The 17644-nt window shown below is 36.2% G+C and overlaps 2 protein-coding genes across 11 annotated transcripts in view; one reads left to right on the top strand and one right to left on the bottom strand.

Annotated features, from left to right (window-relative positions):
* Positions 1-1217: 1217 nt before the first annotated feature.
* Positions 1218-7879, bottom strand: bnip3 (BCL2 interacting protein 3). Its single transcript, XM_039665338.2, has 6 exons — positions 7542-7879; positions 5774-5942; positions 5550-5628; positions 4397-4503; positions 4147-4296; positions 1218-2320 (listed from the first exon to the last, which is right to left on the bottom strand). The coding sequence occupies exons 1-6, from the start codon at positions 7582-7584 to the stop codon at positions 2278-2280; spliced, it is 591 nt and encodes a 196-aa protein (XP_039521272.1). The 5' UTR covers positions 7585-7879; the 3' UTR covers positions 1218-2277.
* The window catches only part of jakmip3 (Janus kinase and microtubule interacting protein 3), a 37666-nt gene continuing 26738 nt past the window's right edge, over positions 6717-17644 (top strand). For 9 of the 10 annotated variants that reach the window (XM_089122355.1, XM_089122353.1, XM_089122356.1 and 6 more), the window contains exons 1-3: positions 9384-9563; positions 9750-9850; positions 13317-13555. In XM_089122355.1, the coding sequence (XP_088978481.1) occupies positions 13421-13555 (135 nt within the window). In that variant the 5' untranslated portion in view covers positions 9384-9563; positions 9750-9850; positions 13317-13420. Of the gene's footprint in view, positions 6734-9383; positions 9564-9749; positions 9851-13316; positions 13556-17644 lie in introns of those variants that run through there. The other variant, XM_039665314.2, reaches the window with a different exon arrangement.

The following is a 17644-nucleotide window of genomic DNA, read 5'->3' as shown; positions in this document are numbered from 1 at the left end:
GCGTTGCTTTCTTATTCTCCATTGATGCACATTCATAATTTCCATTTTAAACTATAGGGTGCTGGAGGATAATGCATTAGAGATGATGTCATTTTGCGAAATTACCAATCTAGAACAGCATTCACTTATTTTGAAATGCTTAGGACTAGCATGTGTGTATACAATATTATACAATATTCCTCTTGAAATATTGAGATACATCAAGAATTTGGTTTACACATATTGTGTCATCACTCGCTCTCAAGTTGTTCCAGACCTGTGAAGTTGAAAATAAAAGGAAGATATTTTGAAGAATGTTGGTAACCAAACAGTTGCTGGTCCCATTGACTTCCATAGAATAGAGAAGAAGAATAAACAGTGAGGAAGTCTAAAAGGACCAGCAACGTTCTTAAAGGAGCAGTTCACTTTTTTTTTTTTTTTTACTTTTGCTGATAATTTACCCTAATGCCATCCAAGATATCTGTCATTCTTTCTTCGGCTTTTGATGAAAACGTTCCCAGATTTTTCTCCATATAATGGACTTCAATGGGAACCAAACAGTTTCAGTTTCATTGCAAACTGTTCACTGTCATTTAAAAAAAAAAAAATGAAGTTTAAGTTTTTATAAGCTCAAATGGTTGCCTTGCTCTGTTCTGTGATGAACGTTCGTGACTCTCCTGTTTGAACTCGTTTATTAAAATAAACAAATCTTTTTTTGTCAGTTGGTTCATTCAACAAACAAAATGAATGAACTGACTTCATTTTGATGAACAAGTTCGAACAGGAGAGTCACGAACGCTCATCACAGAACAGAGCAAGGCAACCATTTGAGCTTATAAAACTTAAACTTTGTTATTTATTTATTAAATGAGCGATCGTTTCGCTTGATAAGACCCTTATTCATCGTCTGGAATCGTTTAAAGCCCTTTGAACAGTTTGCGGTTTGCACTGAAACTGTCTTTTGGACCTTGAACCGTTTGGTTACCAGTAAAGTCCATTATATGGAGAAAAATCCTGCAATGTTTTCATCAAAAACCTTAATTTCTTTTCGCCTGAAGAAAGAATGACATGGACATCTTGGATGACATGGGGGTGAGTAAATTATCAGCAAAAGTTTTTTTTGTTTTTTTTCTAAAAGTGAACTACTCCTTTAAGTAATGAGTAAATAATGACGATGTTAATTTTTAGGTGATTTATCCCTTTAATTTAACTGTACAAACATAATCCAGAGGATCGTGTTGAAGTAATTGTCAGACATTTATTTCTGTTGATTCCCTGTGTTGATACAAAACCACTATGAAATTGACACGTACAGTGAATACGACTACAAAACATGCACAAATTTACACAATTTCCCTTATACTCCTGCCTGATTCATTAACAGTTTTATTTAAGGCAATCTTCGGGCTGGAACCCTGACCATTCAGATAAACAAGTGAAGTGATTGCGATTCAGGTGAGTACTGAGGCAAAATAATTCAACATTAGTAAAATCTCAAGTTAAGCTTGAAGTATATCATACATTTAATTGCGATTTCAATTGACATTCAGATAAGAGTTGATATGGTCCTTAACTTTTGGCTTGTATTTACTAAGGACAGTTGCTGTTGTGTGTGTGTGTGTGTGTGTATATACTGTATAATACTGTGCACAGCCTGATTCCCAAAGTAAAGGTCTGTTTTTTTGGTGTCTGGAACATCATACATGCAGAAACGACTTCAAGATACAGCAAAATGCAGCTTTGACAAGGTAAAACAAGTCGCATACTTTGTTACATCATCAAATGTTGAGATTTAGCATTCGATAGATACGATCCCTGTTTTTTAATGGGGTAGAAAGTTAAATCTCCCAATTCACAGTCTTAAGTTTCAGGTACCATCTCTGGAGATCCAGCATCTCATGATCCACTCGTCCTTTCCTCTCTCTCTCTCTCATCCCTTGTTTTATGATCCTCTCAATATTCTTAGTAGTCTTGGTACGAGTAAATACGAAATTATGAGGATGCAGAACATCTAATTCTATCAAGCATGTGCCCATAAGTCTAGCGTAGGCTTCCCTGCGCTGACGGCCCTGGAATGGACTTGGCATTACATGTCGATTTGGGAGAGGAATTATGGGAAAGGCCGGTGGAATACACTAGGGGGGAGCGAGACAGAGCGGCTCACAGCCGGGGAGAGGAAATGTGTCACGTGACCTTGCCCTATCTGCATCTACACGAGCACTTATTCACGACAAAGCAGCTGAGATGGTGGATGTGCGTATATGAGATTTGTCTTGTTTCTTGGCTTTTCCTGCTCCCTCAAAATGTGCCAGATGTAGTGATCCGCCTTCCGATGTACACCCTAAAAAGAAGAAATGAATACCAGATTGAGTTAGTGGTAAGATTAGGTTATAATTGGTTATGTTGGAATGGGTTATAATAAAAACATGAATTCTAGTGTTCATTTATCATGAAAATGAATCCCAGCTCTTCCAACTTTTTCCTCCAGGTTGATTTTTCCGTAAATCAGAGGACTTGTTTTTGCATTGGCAGAGATGTGAGCCGTCAGTGGAAAACTGCTAAGTCATACTAACCCCCTGTAGAGCACACTAGTGTAGCATGCATTCCAGCACGCAGACCCCATCCATCCGCGGGACTCAAAAATAGCCCTTTGTGTTACTATAAAATATGGTCTCTGTGGATAAATACAAGGCTTAGAATCCTGCAAAACATTGTGGATGATTATTGGTAACCATCCACAACTCTCTAAAATATTCAGTTCCCTATATATGGCTCAGTCAGGATCCCCCTTGAATGTAAGGTCAAAGGACTTCTTTATTTTGTTGTGTGACAGGCAAAATTAGTGTGATGTGACCGCTACGGTCAACAGTTTGGAAACGTTAAGGGTTTTTAAAGACGTCTCTTAATCTCACCAAGGCTGCATTTATTTGATCAAATACAGTGAAATATTATTACAATTTAAATTAAATGGTTTCTACGGAAGCGAATTGCATTCACTTGAAGAAAAAAAATCTATTCTTTTCTGAATTAACGAGTTAATTCTCTAAATTACGAAAAAAATTGTATCTGTTTTTCTGAATTAACAAGTTAATTATCTCAGAATTACGAGAGAATTTTTCATGGAAAAAAGTTTTTGCTCTATTTTTCTGAATTAGAAATTCAGAAAAAATCTCAAATGAAGTGAAAACTTCTTTTTTTTTTTCAAGAAAAAATATATCTAATAATTCTGAGAATTAACACGTTAATTCAGAAAAACGGAGCAAAAACTTTTTTTCCATGAAAAATTATCTCGTAATGCTGAGAATTAACTCGTTATAATTCAGAAAAACAGAGTATATTTAATTTAAGTGAATGCATTAACGCTTCCGTAGGTTTTGTAATGCAAAGCAGTATTTTCAGCATTATTACTCCAGTTATCAGTGTTGTCGCATGATACTTCAGAAATCATTCTAATGTGAAATCATTCTTTGGTACCTTAATTATTATTATTTTTTTATGTTAAGCAGTTGTGCTGCTTAATATTTTTTGAGGAAACTTTCTTTGATAAATAGAAATTTCAAAAGAACAGAATTTATTATAAATAGAACCTTTTTGTAATATTTATTTGTTTTAATTTTATAAATGTCTTGACTTTATCGATTTAATGTGCCTTAGCTAAATATATATAAATTTGAATGACAGTGTATCAGGATTTTAAAAAAAGACTTTTTTTAGAGCAGTTAAAACTGTTTTCAACATTGATGATAATAAGACATTTTTTTTTTTTAATCTTATAATGATTTCATGTGACATTGAAGACTGAAGAGATGTTTGCTGCAAATTCAGTTTTGCATCTAAGGAATAAATTACATTTTAAAATATATCACATCAGAAACTAGTTAATTTAAATTGTAATAATATATCAGTATTAAATACAGCTTTAGTGGTGAGATTAAGAGACATCTTTCAAAAACATTAAAAAAAAACCTTAATAGTATATCAATAATACTGAAATAACACTGAAGGCAGCATTGTTAATTGTTAATGTTTTATCTAATAAATGTTATTTTATTCATATACTTACGATTTTGAATAGTTTTGGTTAACATTAACAATGCTGCAGCTTAAAAGGTGATTACTAGGGTAACTTTAATGCTAGGGTTCAGGGTTTTGTTTAAATGTACTCACCCGAGACCCACAGCAAGGATGTGCGAAAGGACGAGCGAGGGCAAGAAAACTTTGAGGAATTCTGCTGAGAAGATTCCTCCCTTCTTCATCACACTGGTGTTCCTCATGCTGAGTGTGCTGGAACGCTTCGGGTGCCTCAGCAGAAACTCCCTACAAAGGCAAAATTTAACCTTAGTTTGACCTTACTCTACTGCTTTTACGTTGGCGTATTAACAGTATTAATTTGTATGTTTTCTAAAAGTTTAGGTACTTGGGTGGCAAGTTTTCCGGTCGGCTCGACCAGTCCCAGATCCAGTCTGCGTTTTTCTTCATCAGGATCTCCACCTCTCTTCTCCTCTCCAAATAGTCTTCCTCTGACTTAAACCAGACCACAACAGAGTTAGGGGCCGTTCACATTCCGTTTCCCTTTTTACCATAGTTTTTCGATGTAAACACACTACACAATTAAAGGTCTGTAACCTTTGCCACAACATTCTAAAAATGTGCCGCTCAAGATAAAAAGTTCAACTTTTAAAGGAGCTGTATGTAAGAAATGTATTTCAAATAATCATAAAATGGCCCTGATATGTCACTAGACATTAAGAAATCATGTTATTTCAAATACTTATCACTGACAACAATAGTCCAGGCAGGAATATTGTCATTTAAAAAGTGAAGTTGCAGCCCTCAACTGATGTTGATGTTGTCAAGTTGTGTTTTGGTGTGATGTGATCTAGACTACAGTACTAATCTACAGTAATTTTAAAGTGATTGCAGTACCAGTTTTGGCCACAATCTTACATGCGGCTCCTTTAAAAATGTGTCTCTTGGCCACAATCTTACATGCGGCTCCTTTAAAAATGTGTCTCTATACCTTCAGGGTTCACATAGCTACTGGCCAATAAATATCCATGAATTGTATTTGACTACTGGGTTTAAAAAAAATAATTTTATAGAAATGGTCCTACTATATTAGGTGTATTTACTATGTACTTCCATTAAAAATGTATGTTGTTTGGAATTGTGTTTTATTGCAAAACACTTGTGTTGCTATTGAGGTGGGAAACAGTTAAGGTTAGGTTTAAGGGTCAACAGTGTAATTATAGAAATTTAAATTAGTTACAGATGAATGTACACCGTATTGCACCAATAACAGGTAATAGTAACACTTTATTGTACATGTAATTAGCAATAACTATAAATTATGCATAATTACATGCAACTAAACTTAAACCGAACCCCAATAGAGTGCCGAAGTTACGACGTCACTCTGTAGGCCAAAACGCGAAAGTGAGTTAGCATTAGCATTTTAGCACTACCGGTTACCTCGCTCTAAAGTCTATGGGATTTTTGAATGGGTTTTTGCTAAAAGTGAAATAATAATCAATCACCCCTTTAAGCCATGACAAGCTGCTAATATCTACCTGTGAGCTGTTTTTTTCTCCAGAGCTGTGGACCTCGGAGCCCCTGCGCAAGTGTAAAGGAGTCTGGGATCTTGGAGGACTGGTGAGATTCCCAAATTTATATCATTTATTAATATACATTTTTACTATAACATGATTCTCCTATCAAATTAACATCTTGGAATCTTACGGTAATCTAATCTCAGTGCAGTTTATGCACTAAATTAAAATCTGGTCAGACTGACCTATCACATGGCAGGCTTCCTCTTGAGCTGCTCCTGCCCGACTCGTGCTGTGCTTCCAGAAGCATCTTCTCCAGGTCTCCACTCGGGGCGGTGCTGGCGGCCTGCTCCTCCGTTCCTCCTTTAGGACTGCTGCCGCCTCCATTGTTAAAATGCAGCTCCACCCAGGAACCTGCAGGAAAAAGACTAATCATTTCTAGCTCTTTGTTTTTAGTGTTGCATGCAGATTTAGTCACCATGATTTTAATTTTTTTTTAAATTGAGTATTGCAGTATTGATTATAAATTATGTATCGATGCAAATCTAATCAAAATCTTCTCCTTCTTGCAGCAACATTTATTCTCTGATGATGTGTTGGCGCATGGGCGGGGGCATCCATCAAACAATCCAATCAATTCCCGAGGTACAAAATTAAGTCTCGGCCAACATTTTTTTTTTTTTTTCTAGTTTGTAAAGCTGTTTCATTCCTATATGTTGACAAAAGGGAAGAAATCGATGTGACAATACGGAAGAAATGACAATCGAAACTTCCATTTCATGCAGATTTTATCTACAGTCCATTTTTTTATCCTTTTTTGGATGTTGTTTTTTGTTTTGTTTTGTTTTTTTTTGTATTTACTTCTAATGTTGTGCTGTTTTTTTATGTTTGTTTTTATATATTAATAGCCTATATGCCATTGTCTTTCAAGAATCAGTGTATTCCAAGCCAGTTATGAATATAAGTGCATCAAGTTCAATTATGTTTTGCAATTCAGTGTTTTGCAAGCATCAAATGTCATAACTAAGTTGTTTTAACCAAATATTTTATTGACAGGAGGATATATTGAAAACTGGGTTGGGCATGAATCAGTGATCGTGACACAGCGACCAGAATATCCAGAAAGCAGAGGACATGCCAGCACTTGAGACTCAACCCAGCAGCCAAAGGAAAACAAACAGAGGTCTAGCTAAAAATAGCTCATGGTATCAGGTCATTTTTTTTTACACCTCTTTCAAGTGGCCTGCCTCCTTTCTGTGAATCGGTTCGTTCAGACAGATCGTTTCAAGGAACCGTTTAAAATGGTTTTGTGATTCTTTACGTCATCCCGTGATTCCGTCATAATAATAATATAGTATTGTTTATTTTAACTTATTAAAAAAATCAACATTAAACTATTTAATTTATCCCTGAGTTTTATGTTTTAATTGGATGTGACTAGTCACAACCAACAAGTTGATTAAACTGTCAACGAAATCTTTGACATTTATCATTCAAACATATTTTCATTGTGTACCATTCATACGGTTCGGGTTCTCAGATATATTGTTAATTCGGCTTTTTGTGATTCAGATATGTTCGAAAGAGGCGGTTTTCCGTTCAGTGAGTCGTCGAGTTCAGTTTAATTACTGAACGGTTCGGTGAAACGGTTCAGTGAAAAGATCCGACTCTAAATGATTCTGCACGAATCGAATATTGTTTCGCTTCCATTTTTATTATTGCAGACCACATGCGTCATTTGTGTATTGTTTAGTTGCCCAAACCTCCTGCTTCTTAACACATAATTATTATTCAGTGAAATAGCATAATAATAACAATGACTGGACAGTTCATTTAATGTGAAACCGGAATTTGATGCATAGCACGAAATATTGTCATCTAATTTCGAACCTTACTGCTTTAGACCAATGATAATCCCCACAATTGTGTACATAATATATGAATGGGGTTTTAAGGAGAAACATGCATAAAAGAACATTAACTTGAGCTGTGTTGATAGCTAACGTTACATACCCTGAAGGTTTTCCTCGGGAACGCTTTGTTTCTCATTCGACATTTCAGTTCCCTTTACCGACAAAACACACAGCAGAAAGAGGACTCACGTCCGTCTAAATCCTTAATCGAGTCGGTACGATTTAGAAACGCAGTTATCCAAAGGCATTGGTGGTTCCACGCTCGAAACGGTGTTTGTCGACGAGACAAGCTCTGCTTTATATATTCTGCACGTCCAGTATAATAAATTTCATGTGACAGTGGATTGCGATATTTATTCCACGAATCCACACAGCTGGTGGTGACGCAACATGCGGCTGTCCTATGGATGGGAATATAGGGCAAACAGAATGACAACAATACTGCCCTACAAAGCAAAAAGGCAGTAACTGCAGTTTTGGTAAAGCATTAATTATTACAATTTTCATGACATTTAAGGCATCCTTTGTTATGTGACAAAACATCTTATCTTAAATGCGTGTCGTTTTAGAGAAAAATGGTAGTTGTTTGTACAGTAACTGCAAAAAGCCCTAGCAAAAGTCATTTTTCTCAGTTCTGCACTCTGCGTAGTTACTGCCTTTTTGCTTTGTAGGGCAGAATACTGGGACACTGGCACGGGGGATGCCAGATTGGGCTAAATCCTTTTCAGAGTTGTTGCCAGGTTGTATAAACCCTCTTCTGGTTCAGGTACCCTACATTTGCAGGCTTCAAAACAATAGTATTCACTTTTTAACGAGGTTTTCTGTTTTTATTTACCAGTTCTTCTAATTTATTTAGGCTACTTATCAGTTTTTAAGCTTAGTTTCAGCGTATCGATATCTTTAGTTTAGTATATAAACAAAACTAAAAAGTATTTTCATTTTACTCTATTATTATTATTTATATTTTATTTAACAGTTTATTTTTGGATGCATTCTTTTTTTGAAATCTTCCCATAAGAGCTCTTAACAGGGGATAGCAATGTGCAATGCTAAGACATGTCTCTTTCAAAATATTGTAAATTTCAAGGTAGCCTACAATCTAATAAATGCTGGCTGTTCCAACCCATATTTGGGTCAAAAATGGACAACCCCAACCGTTGGTTTAAAGCTTCTAAGAGATAGTTCACCCAAAATAATTTAAAGAATGTTGGTAATCAAACATTTGATTGACCTCCATTGAGAAAGAAACTCTTTGAAGAATCCCTTTACTTAGATTTTTTAATTCCAACAGCTGGATTTGTTGATATTTGACCCAATCATAGGTTTGAAACAACCCAACATTTTTTTGTGTGTAGATATAGATCTCCTCTGACTACAACTTTGATACGTTTATGAGAGGTATATTTGGAAAACCTGTCTGCAAACAGTGTTTTTGCAATTCTGTTTGTAATTTCACTGAAATGAAGCACTGCACCTCAATTATCATTAATATTTTAGCTCTTTGTCGCCATCTGGCTTGAGGATAAATCACTGCACAACACCAGGATGAAAGATGTTGTTCTGCAGTATTATTTAACCCATGCTCAATGATGCAGTTTCTAGTATCAACCGTATGGATGGGTCAGCACACTGCATGTTAATTCTGAACTAATAAATGAGAGCCATGCATTGCTTCTTATAGCTTGTTATGCATTTGGTTGTTATTTAATGCATAGGCTGGATGATGACGTGATGTTATTAGACTTAGATGTAGTTGCAGTGCATTGACCAGTGGGCGGCTACAATAGCTGTATTTTCCTCTCTCTCTCTCTCTCTCTCTCTCTCTCTCTCTCTCTCTCTCTCTCTCTCTCTCTCTCTCTCTCTCTCTCTCTCTCTCTCTCTCTCTCTCTCTCTCTCTCTCTCTCTCTCTCTCTCTCTCTCTCTCTCTCTCTCTCTCTCTCAGGATAGAAGCCAGACTTTACATCTCGCAGCAGAACTGCCAGATCCTAGTGTGTATGCATGTGCACACGCCTGCGCATGTGTGTGTGTGTGTGCTCCGTGTCTATCTCCACTCCTCTTTCACCCTCCTCCCTGCCAGCATCAACCCTCTCTCTCCATCAGGGATGGTGAGGGAGTGTTTATGGTAAGTGCAAGGAATCAAATCTCTCTTGCTTCATAGTCTCTCCTCTAACATGCAATAGCTCATCCTGGTGATCCATCACTACCGGCTGCTGAGGATCCGGCTGTGCGCAGCTCGGTTCTGCTGGGCATTCAAGCATCTTCTGCATGGAATTCAGGGCATGACAACATGCCTCCCTTGTCGTTTCAGAGCATGTGCTGCGAATCGCACGGAATGATGGAGGACCAACAGCTCCCTGGATAAACCCTGCAGACTAAAACAACACCCCCAACTCAAATCATGCACTTAAGGTCAGTCTCAATCTATATGCATTGATTTCCTTTTTTATTCAAGCAGGGTGGCAGCGAACACGCAGACCTGTGTGATTAGCAGATAATGATCCTGATATCGGCCTGCTGGCATGTTTGTCAGGACTGTCAATGTGAGCTACAGAATGGGGAGATGCCTCGCGTGCGGTCGTCTGCACAGTCTGGGATATTTATTGAAATGTTCTCGGAGGGCCATCTGCGATGCAAAGTGGCTCGTTCTGCTTGCCGTCTATTTTCTTCTGATGCCTGGCAGAGAAACACAGCATAGGTTGTGTTTATGATGCAAGCACCCAATGACGTGCTGCTTTTTTTGGAGCATGCAATCGTCAACCTAAGGGAATATGAACTCATTGACTTTAGATGTGGAGGGAGAGACTGTTTGGAACAACAAAAAGCAACAAAATGTATGAATGCGCTAACCAATTTAAATTTCAAAGCATTGGTTGCATTGCAAATAAAGAAGACTAAGATTTTGATTAGATGTCACTCTAATAAAAGAGTTGGTCTACAAACAGGTTGCATGTTGTTGATGGACTTATAAAGCTTTTACAGTATGTTTTGATTGAGGATATGGGCTCATTTATGATGATGAATACTTGCTTAATCAATGATTATACTTTTGCCCTTGATCAGGAGCCTGCATGCTAAATATCCCAGAAGAGCAACAACACATTTATCATTCATTTTAGAGCATATTGCATGAGTCTGCTGAGTCACTGTAATTCACTCAGATTAGATGCCACATGTAATCTCTCATCCACAACTTTAAAGGAACAGTTCACTTTTAAAAAATGAAAGATCTGTCATTAAGCTCTCGTAGTGATCATATATGAACCTGTTGTGATCTTTGCAAAGGTTATTGAATTCTCACTAGACCATGGCTGATCTGTATCCAGGAATCCGCTTGTGATCTGACTGATGGACTTGAGCTGTTCCTCAGACCTGTCAGTAAAACTGCATATATATGAAAAGTGCAGTTATCTTACCTAATGATCCATATAATGTATTCAGAGTAACTGGGCAAAGCTAAAGGGTGTCTTTCATCACTTCTTAAGTGAGATAATGTTAGTAGAGTTAGTAATGCCTACTTCAGTACATACTAGCTTTCAGTGTATTCTTGGAAATAACTAGAAAATGTAGCTTATACTGTATATAGAGAGCGGCAGCAGAAAATGAGGTACAGAATTGCACTTATTTTTGTAAAAAAGTATGTGTGTATACTCGGTTTGTTAGTGAACACAACACAGGAGGCTTATCTATAAAACTTTATTTAGGTCTATTTTAAAAAGTTAAGATATAATACAGTTTTGTTGTGTTTTAGCATCAAGTAAGCTTATTAATATTATAGTGTTCTATGAAAACAACAAAAAACATTTCTGTTTATACAATATAAACTTAGACATTTTATCTACTGCTCTATAATACTAGAGCCATAAAGTTCAAAAGTGCAAAAAAAAAAATGATCCTGAAGCTCCTCAAGGCAAGCCAAGAGCACCCTGGGAAATCAGTGGATGTGATGGAGACACTTGCAAAGTGCATCTCTGATTGCATGTTCAATAAAAATGTGATAAACGGAGGGCTTTCAAAACCAATGAATTCATTAAGTGCTCATATGCATGTAATTATTGTTTTGTAATAGTGAAAGCATTTAAATATTAAAGAGGCAATATGTAACAGTTTCCATGTATTAATCGTTTTTTATTGCCATTGTGTGAACAGCTTGTAATGAAACTTAAAAAACGAGACGTACCCTGCGTGTCTTTATGAAAGCCTGTAGACTTTTGTATGAAGGATTTTTTTTTTTTTTTTACATTTTTGCCAGGAAAATGATGTTTACTCACACTCCCAACAGCCTCTTTTCCATGACAAGTAATGAATCCGTTTGTTCAGGATAATGCCAAACGAGCCATTCTGTTCTGAAAAGGAATTAATTCAAACTATAGTCAAAAATATGCAGATCTATATAGTATATATCAGGGGCGTAGAATTTGACGTGTCCTACCAATATCCAGTGACACTGATATATCCCTAGCTATAATTTCGATCCAAACTTAAAATATATTTATGTGTTGATGTACGTACCCCTACGCCACTGGTATATTTAGCCCCAATAATGCTGTATAATCAATTTATTATAAGTGTAATTTTAATGGCCTATTTACAGATTCATCTAAACATCAGCAGTGTGTACGGTGTCTGGATATTCGTTAACAGTATATATCACTGCAAAGGTATATATTTCCAATGAAAAAGAACATTGCCTTGACTTTTGGGCCATTGAATCATGTTTAGTCTGTTGTACCTTATGTGTACACAAGCAATAAGTTGATGGCTGCAGTTCACTTAATGGCCTCCGGTGTCGCTAAAAACAAGGGTTTCTGAATTCTACATATAGCCCCTTTAAAGCTTTTCCTTCAATCCAGAGATCCAAGTCCTTTTCAGATTATCAGTCATGTTCAAAACAGTTTGCATGTTTTTAGATTCTTCTCATCTTTGCTGAAGTGAAGTGATCAGTCAAACATACAGCTGGAACAATGTTTCTGTGGGGATTGGATGTGGATTTAGGATTTGTCAAAGTATTAAATATTTACAATACTTGTAAGCAGAGAAAAACTTCTGGTTGCTCTTTCCAGAATTGGAATCTTTTTCATATAAAGCTGTTGGTTTTTCATAGCTCAATAGACAGATACACTTTTCCTCATATGTTTCGCCATGGCAAAATTGAAAGACACGACTCAATTGATGACACACAGTAAGAGTGTAGAGTGAAATGAATGCAGGTAGGAGCACAGATATTTAGTTTAGTTATATTAGAAATGTTTGAGTGAACATTGAGATCTTTGAATTTCGGTTTCAGACTTATTGGCAAATTTGAGGAAAGTTTGAGACGTTGAGATCTCTTCTGAAACTACAGAGAAGATGTGAGATTACTAGGGTGTTTCTCAAGAATAAAAATAGAGAAGCGGGAGACTTTGGCTCCATTTGCTGCTCACTTAGTCTAATTTCTGTCACTCGAGATGTGATCTGAGACCATTTATTGATCAAAATGGAGTCAGGTAGTGCCTAATTGTCGTCTTTGCTAATAAAGAGTTAAACTTTAAAAAAAGAATAAATTCCAATTAGTAAGTAAAGTTTATTTCGAAGTAATTTTAAACAATTTCGTTAACCCAACAGTTGACGGTAGCCATTGACTTCCATAGTATTTTTTTTTCTCTTTTCCTGCTATGGAAGTCAATGGCTATCGTAAACTGTTGGGTTACCGAAATTCTTCAAAATATGGAGAATATATGTGTCAGAATTTACAACACTCATAAAAGAGTAGGCCAAAAGTAATTTGCATTCTTCTTTAAAACTTTTCATGAGCTTGCTGATTTTCTTTTAGTGTAATACTGTGATTGTTCTAGGTCCCGGTGACCTCTGTAAATACTTGTTTCTTTGTGAACTGCAGGTGGGTGGAAACATGTAGCTGAGGAACAAACAGAAGCCAATCTTGACCGTTCACAAACTCAGGTCATCCCTGAAAGGGGCGTGGCCTGTGGAGTACAGCCCAATATGTCCAAGAAAGCCCCCAGTGGGCGGGGCAAAGGGGAGCGGCCTGACGCCATGGCAGCACTGCAGGCAGCCAATGAGGAGCTGAGGGCCAAACTCACGGAAATCCAAATTGAACTGCAGCACGAGAAAACCAAGGTTAGAGTCTCCTCTTTATTTACTGTATAGTTTGTTGCGGAAAGCATGCAAGTGTTTTGACTCCATTTCAGATGTATTATTTGGTTTCTATGTTGTTTGACAGTATAAAATATGGCTTCTCGTCTGCTGCATGTGATGCGTTTAATACTGACCTCATTTCCTTCCATATTTGAAAAATGTATTTTCTCTGCTGGTCGTCTTTTGTTGTCACGTCAACCATTTCTGTCACTACAATTGCCTTTTAATTCTTGTTCTGTGTTATATGGGTGGGTGGAATCAGAGTCGTTTCTTTATGGTGCCTTAAAAAAAAGGATGCATTAAATTAAGTTATGATATCACAAAATATTTCTATTTCAAATAAATGCTTTTCATTTGTGCTTTCTATACATCAAAGAATGTATTATGTGTAACTCATATAATGTGTTTTTTTTTTTCCACACAAAAAAATGTCAAAAATAAGCAGCAGAACTGTTCAATTCATGCAACATTTACAAATATTACATTTTACAATATATTACAATAGAAAATGCTTATTTTAAATGGTAATAATATCTCACAATAATACTAATTATACAGTACTAATACTGTTTTTATTAATGAAATAAATGTTTAGTGAGCACAAGAGATTTCTTTCAAAAACATCACACACCTGCAGATAATAGGTGCGTAGGAAAAAAACGACCAAAAAAGATCGAATAATTTTTTTTTTTAAATGAAAGTTATGATCGTTTTCAAAATCATTTTAAAATAATCTTACCGACCCCAAACCTTCGAATTGTAGTGTGTCATGAGTGAAAACCTGTTTTATTTATAACATTAAAGGCCCTTGCACACTGAGTCCGAAATTCGCGTCCGAAATTTTTGCATGTTAAAAAATAAATTCGATCTCACGTTGTCAATCAAGCTACTGCCTCCACAACTTTCGTCCGTCATAAAAAAAAAATCGGATCGGGTTTGATTTTCTTCATTTTTTGCATCCGTAGCAAGCAGTTTGAATGGTGTTGTGGCAATCACACTCAGTGTGCAAGGGCCTTTAGTCTTGTAATAAGGTCATAATAATAATTAAGCATTCATTTGATTTAAAGCCAGTTCACCCAAAAATGAAAACTGTAATTCTGGCTAAATATATTAATATGTATATGTGATGTATAATTTCTCACCCCTATCCTGCGCATACAGTATGTGTCTTTCCGGGTCCGCTCATTGTGTGTGTGCGCATACTGCAGTGGCTGTCCGAGATCAATACACACATCTCAGGGTGAAAAGAAATGACAGAGGTTCTGCAGGAAAGCACACCAGAAAGTGCCGATCGCCACCGACAACGTTTCCTTATACTGTCCATTCAAATATCACAGAGGATATTAGTGTATAGCCTTTCTTGTTGACCCTTTCATCATCTGAATCCAGTAAAGCAGTCATAAAGGACACCATTATTACTGTAATACATCATCATAACGTCAGCCACATTATAGTAATGCTACCATTAACAAAATGTCAGGCTAATTTTAATAAGCGCTATCAGACAATGTATAGTGGATACAATAATGAGGTTCAGTTATCTTACAGCGGTTACTCTGTGTGTGTGTGTGTGTGTGTGTGTGTGTGTGTCTGTGTGCACCTTTAGTCTGTACTTACTGATGCAGTACAGTCATTGATTTAAAAGCAAAGTGGAAATGATCTGGAATTTTTTTCTTTCTGTGCACGTCCTTCAGCAATATTTTATATTTTAATATTCTGCCCCTTGTCCTGCAGGACTGGGAAACACTCTAACAGGCCAATTACTGCCGGTGCCGAAAGTCAAACACACTGCTATACCTTGTTTTCTGGAAAATTGCTTTTTTGATTTGCAGGAACATGAAATGCAATGTTCAGGAATGATTCAAGGCATCAGGATTGTGGATATATTGATTGATTCATTACATTGAGATATATCAAGAGTGTTCTGCGTTTCAATGTCGAGACCTGCAGGGAAATAAACCGAGACGGGCTACTTTTTATCAGATAGCCAAAAGTGAATCTTGAGTCGTGCTTGTGAAGGACTGATGTCTCTGAGAATCATGTTAGAGTAACAGAGACCCTGGAGAGAAAGAGGAAATCATTTGAAAGAGAGTTCACCCATAAAGGAAATTGCTATTATTTACTCTCCTTCATGTTGAATCAAACGCTTTCTTGTTTCCGCAGAACACAAACTGAGGGTTTGATACTGTTTTGTTGGTACTTTTCCATGGAATTACAATAAATGGGAACTAAAGTCCTCAAGATTCAAAAAGATTTTTCATGTCAGATTTGTGAACAAATTCTTTTGAGATATTTTCTGAAATTTTTATTGAATCAGTTAACCTCATGAATGATTCATGCGTGAATCAGAATGAGTCAACTCAGTGACTCATTGACTAATTCTTTTTTTAATTTTTATTAGAATATGGTCTCTTTCTCACTCTAAACTTCAAAGCTTGGAATATTTAGGACACACTTAATAGAGTACTTTTATTGGATTTTTTTTTTTGTCTTTTTATGAAACTAAAATGTTGTCCTCATTCATTATTATTGTATAGAAAAGATGAACCGGTAATCTTCAGAATTCTGTTTGTGATCGGCCGAATGACATGTTGGAGTAACAATGAATTTTCATTTATGGGTGAATATCCCGATTATTTAGCATTATGTATACAGTTTTAAAAGAGTATTTAGTTTTTATTCAGATTTTGAATATTTGAATTTGAATTATATTTTCAGGTTTTTTTTATAATTTAGTTTCAGTTTTAGTAATTTGGTAATGTTCATTTGTCAGTTTTGTAGTTATAAAATATATATGTTACCATTTCGAAATATAATTTTATTTTAATTTTAAATAGTTTTAAATAGTAATTTTAAATAGTAGTTTTAGTAACTTAAACTTGTTTCAGTTATTTACCAAAGCAGCATTTTTAATTTTCATTTAGTTTAAATATATAAACATCTTTTTCAGCTTTATTTCAATTGAGAAAAAATGTTTGTAATAGTTTTTTAGTTAACGCTGCTATCCCTTTAAGAGGCTGTATGCTGTAAGTGCCCTTATATAATCGCCACACTGCACATTAAGCACAAAACAGTCTCTTATAGTTACAGCAGATTATCTGTGAGCGTGCAGGCAGGTTTTCAGGCATACACACACACACGCGTGAAAATGAATATGTTCTGTTGTTGAGTGCAGTGACAGCACACCCCTGTGTGAGACTGTCAGGAGCGACTCGCAGATGTGCTGTCAGACTGCTTGCATCAATGCAGCTTTTGTGATGGGCTTCCTTAGACTGACAGTAAGAGCCGTCTCTGCTGATGTTAGGCTTGAATGAACAATACTCATCATGTATGATGGAAATAAATGGTGCTGGTGTCTCACACAGCATGTCTCCAACTGTATAGTTGTGCTACTGCAGAAAGGAGAGAGGTTTGATTGGTGGGTTTGAGCTGTGGAATGTTATTATGAATGTGATTTATGCCTTTTTTGTGTGTGAAGTCCACTTATAATCTTAGTCAAACTTCATGTCTGTTTTCCTGACCTTTAGAATTAGACGATCATATTTAGAATTGGCTTCAGATGATCAATGCAATCAGTCACTGTTCTAATCCCAGAAAAGTGTATCAAAAAGATTCAATGCAAATTAAGTCAGTTATGATTGGTTAACCTTCACAGAGAATAGTGCAGTTTACACTGATGACAATGGTAAATAATGAACAGGTGTTAATATGCAAATGTGGGCGGTCATATGTTAATTAGCTCATTGTTTTGATTTCAATATTAAACAAGCCATTTTTGCTGCTTAGATTTGATAAAATCTCCTTTTTTGTGGGCTGAGGAAAGAATTGAAGAGTTTACAGATTATCTTTGTTAATTCTTGGTCTGTTTTTCCGTAATTTTTTTTTCTTCTCTAGTTTCAATCCTATTTCCTGATCGTTGTTTCAGATTAGATCAAAATGTCAAGATCAAGTCTGCCGGGGAACACTTCTACACCTTTAGCTTTGTACACCATTGTTTCTTGTTTCCTCCAAACATCAAAGAATGGCATAAAAGACTTTCCAACCTCGTGCAACCCTGTCACCGCTGACATT

This window comes from Pimephales promelas, chromosome 17, assembly GCF_988280905.1.
Source record: "Pimephales promelas chromosome 17, fPimPro1.hap1.1, whole genome shotgun sequence".
NCBI lineage: Eukaryota > Metazoa > Chordata > Actinopteri > Cypriniformes > Leuciscidae > Pimephales > Pimephales promelas.
This window is presented reverse-complemented; position numbering and strand designations above follow the sequence as displayed.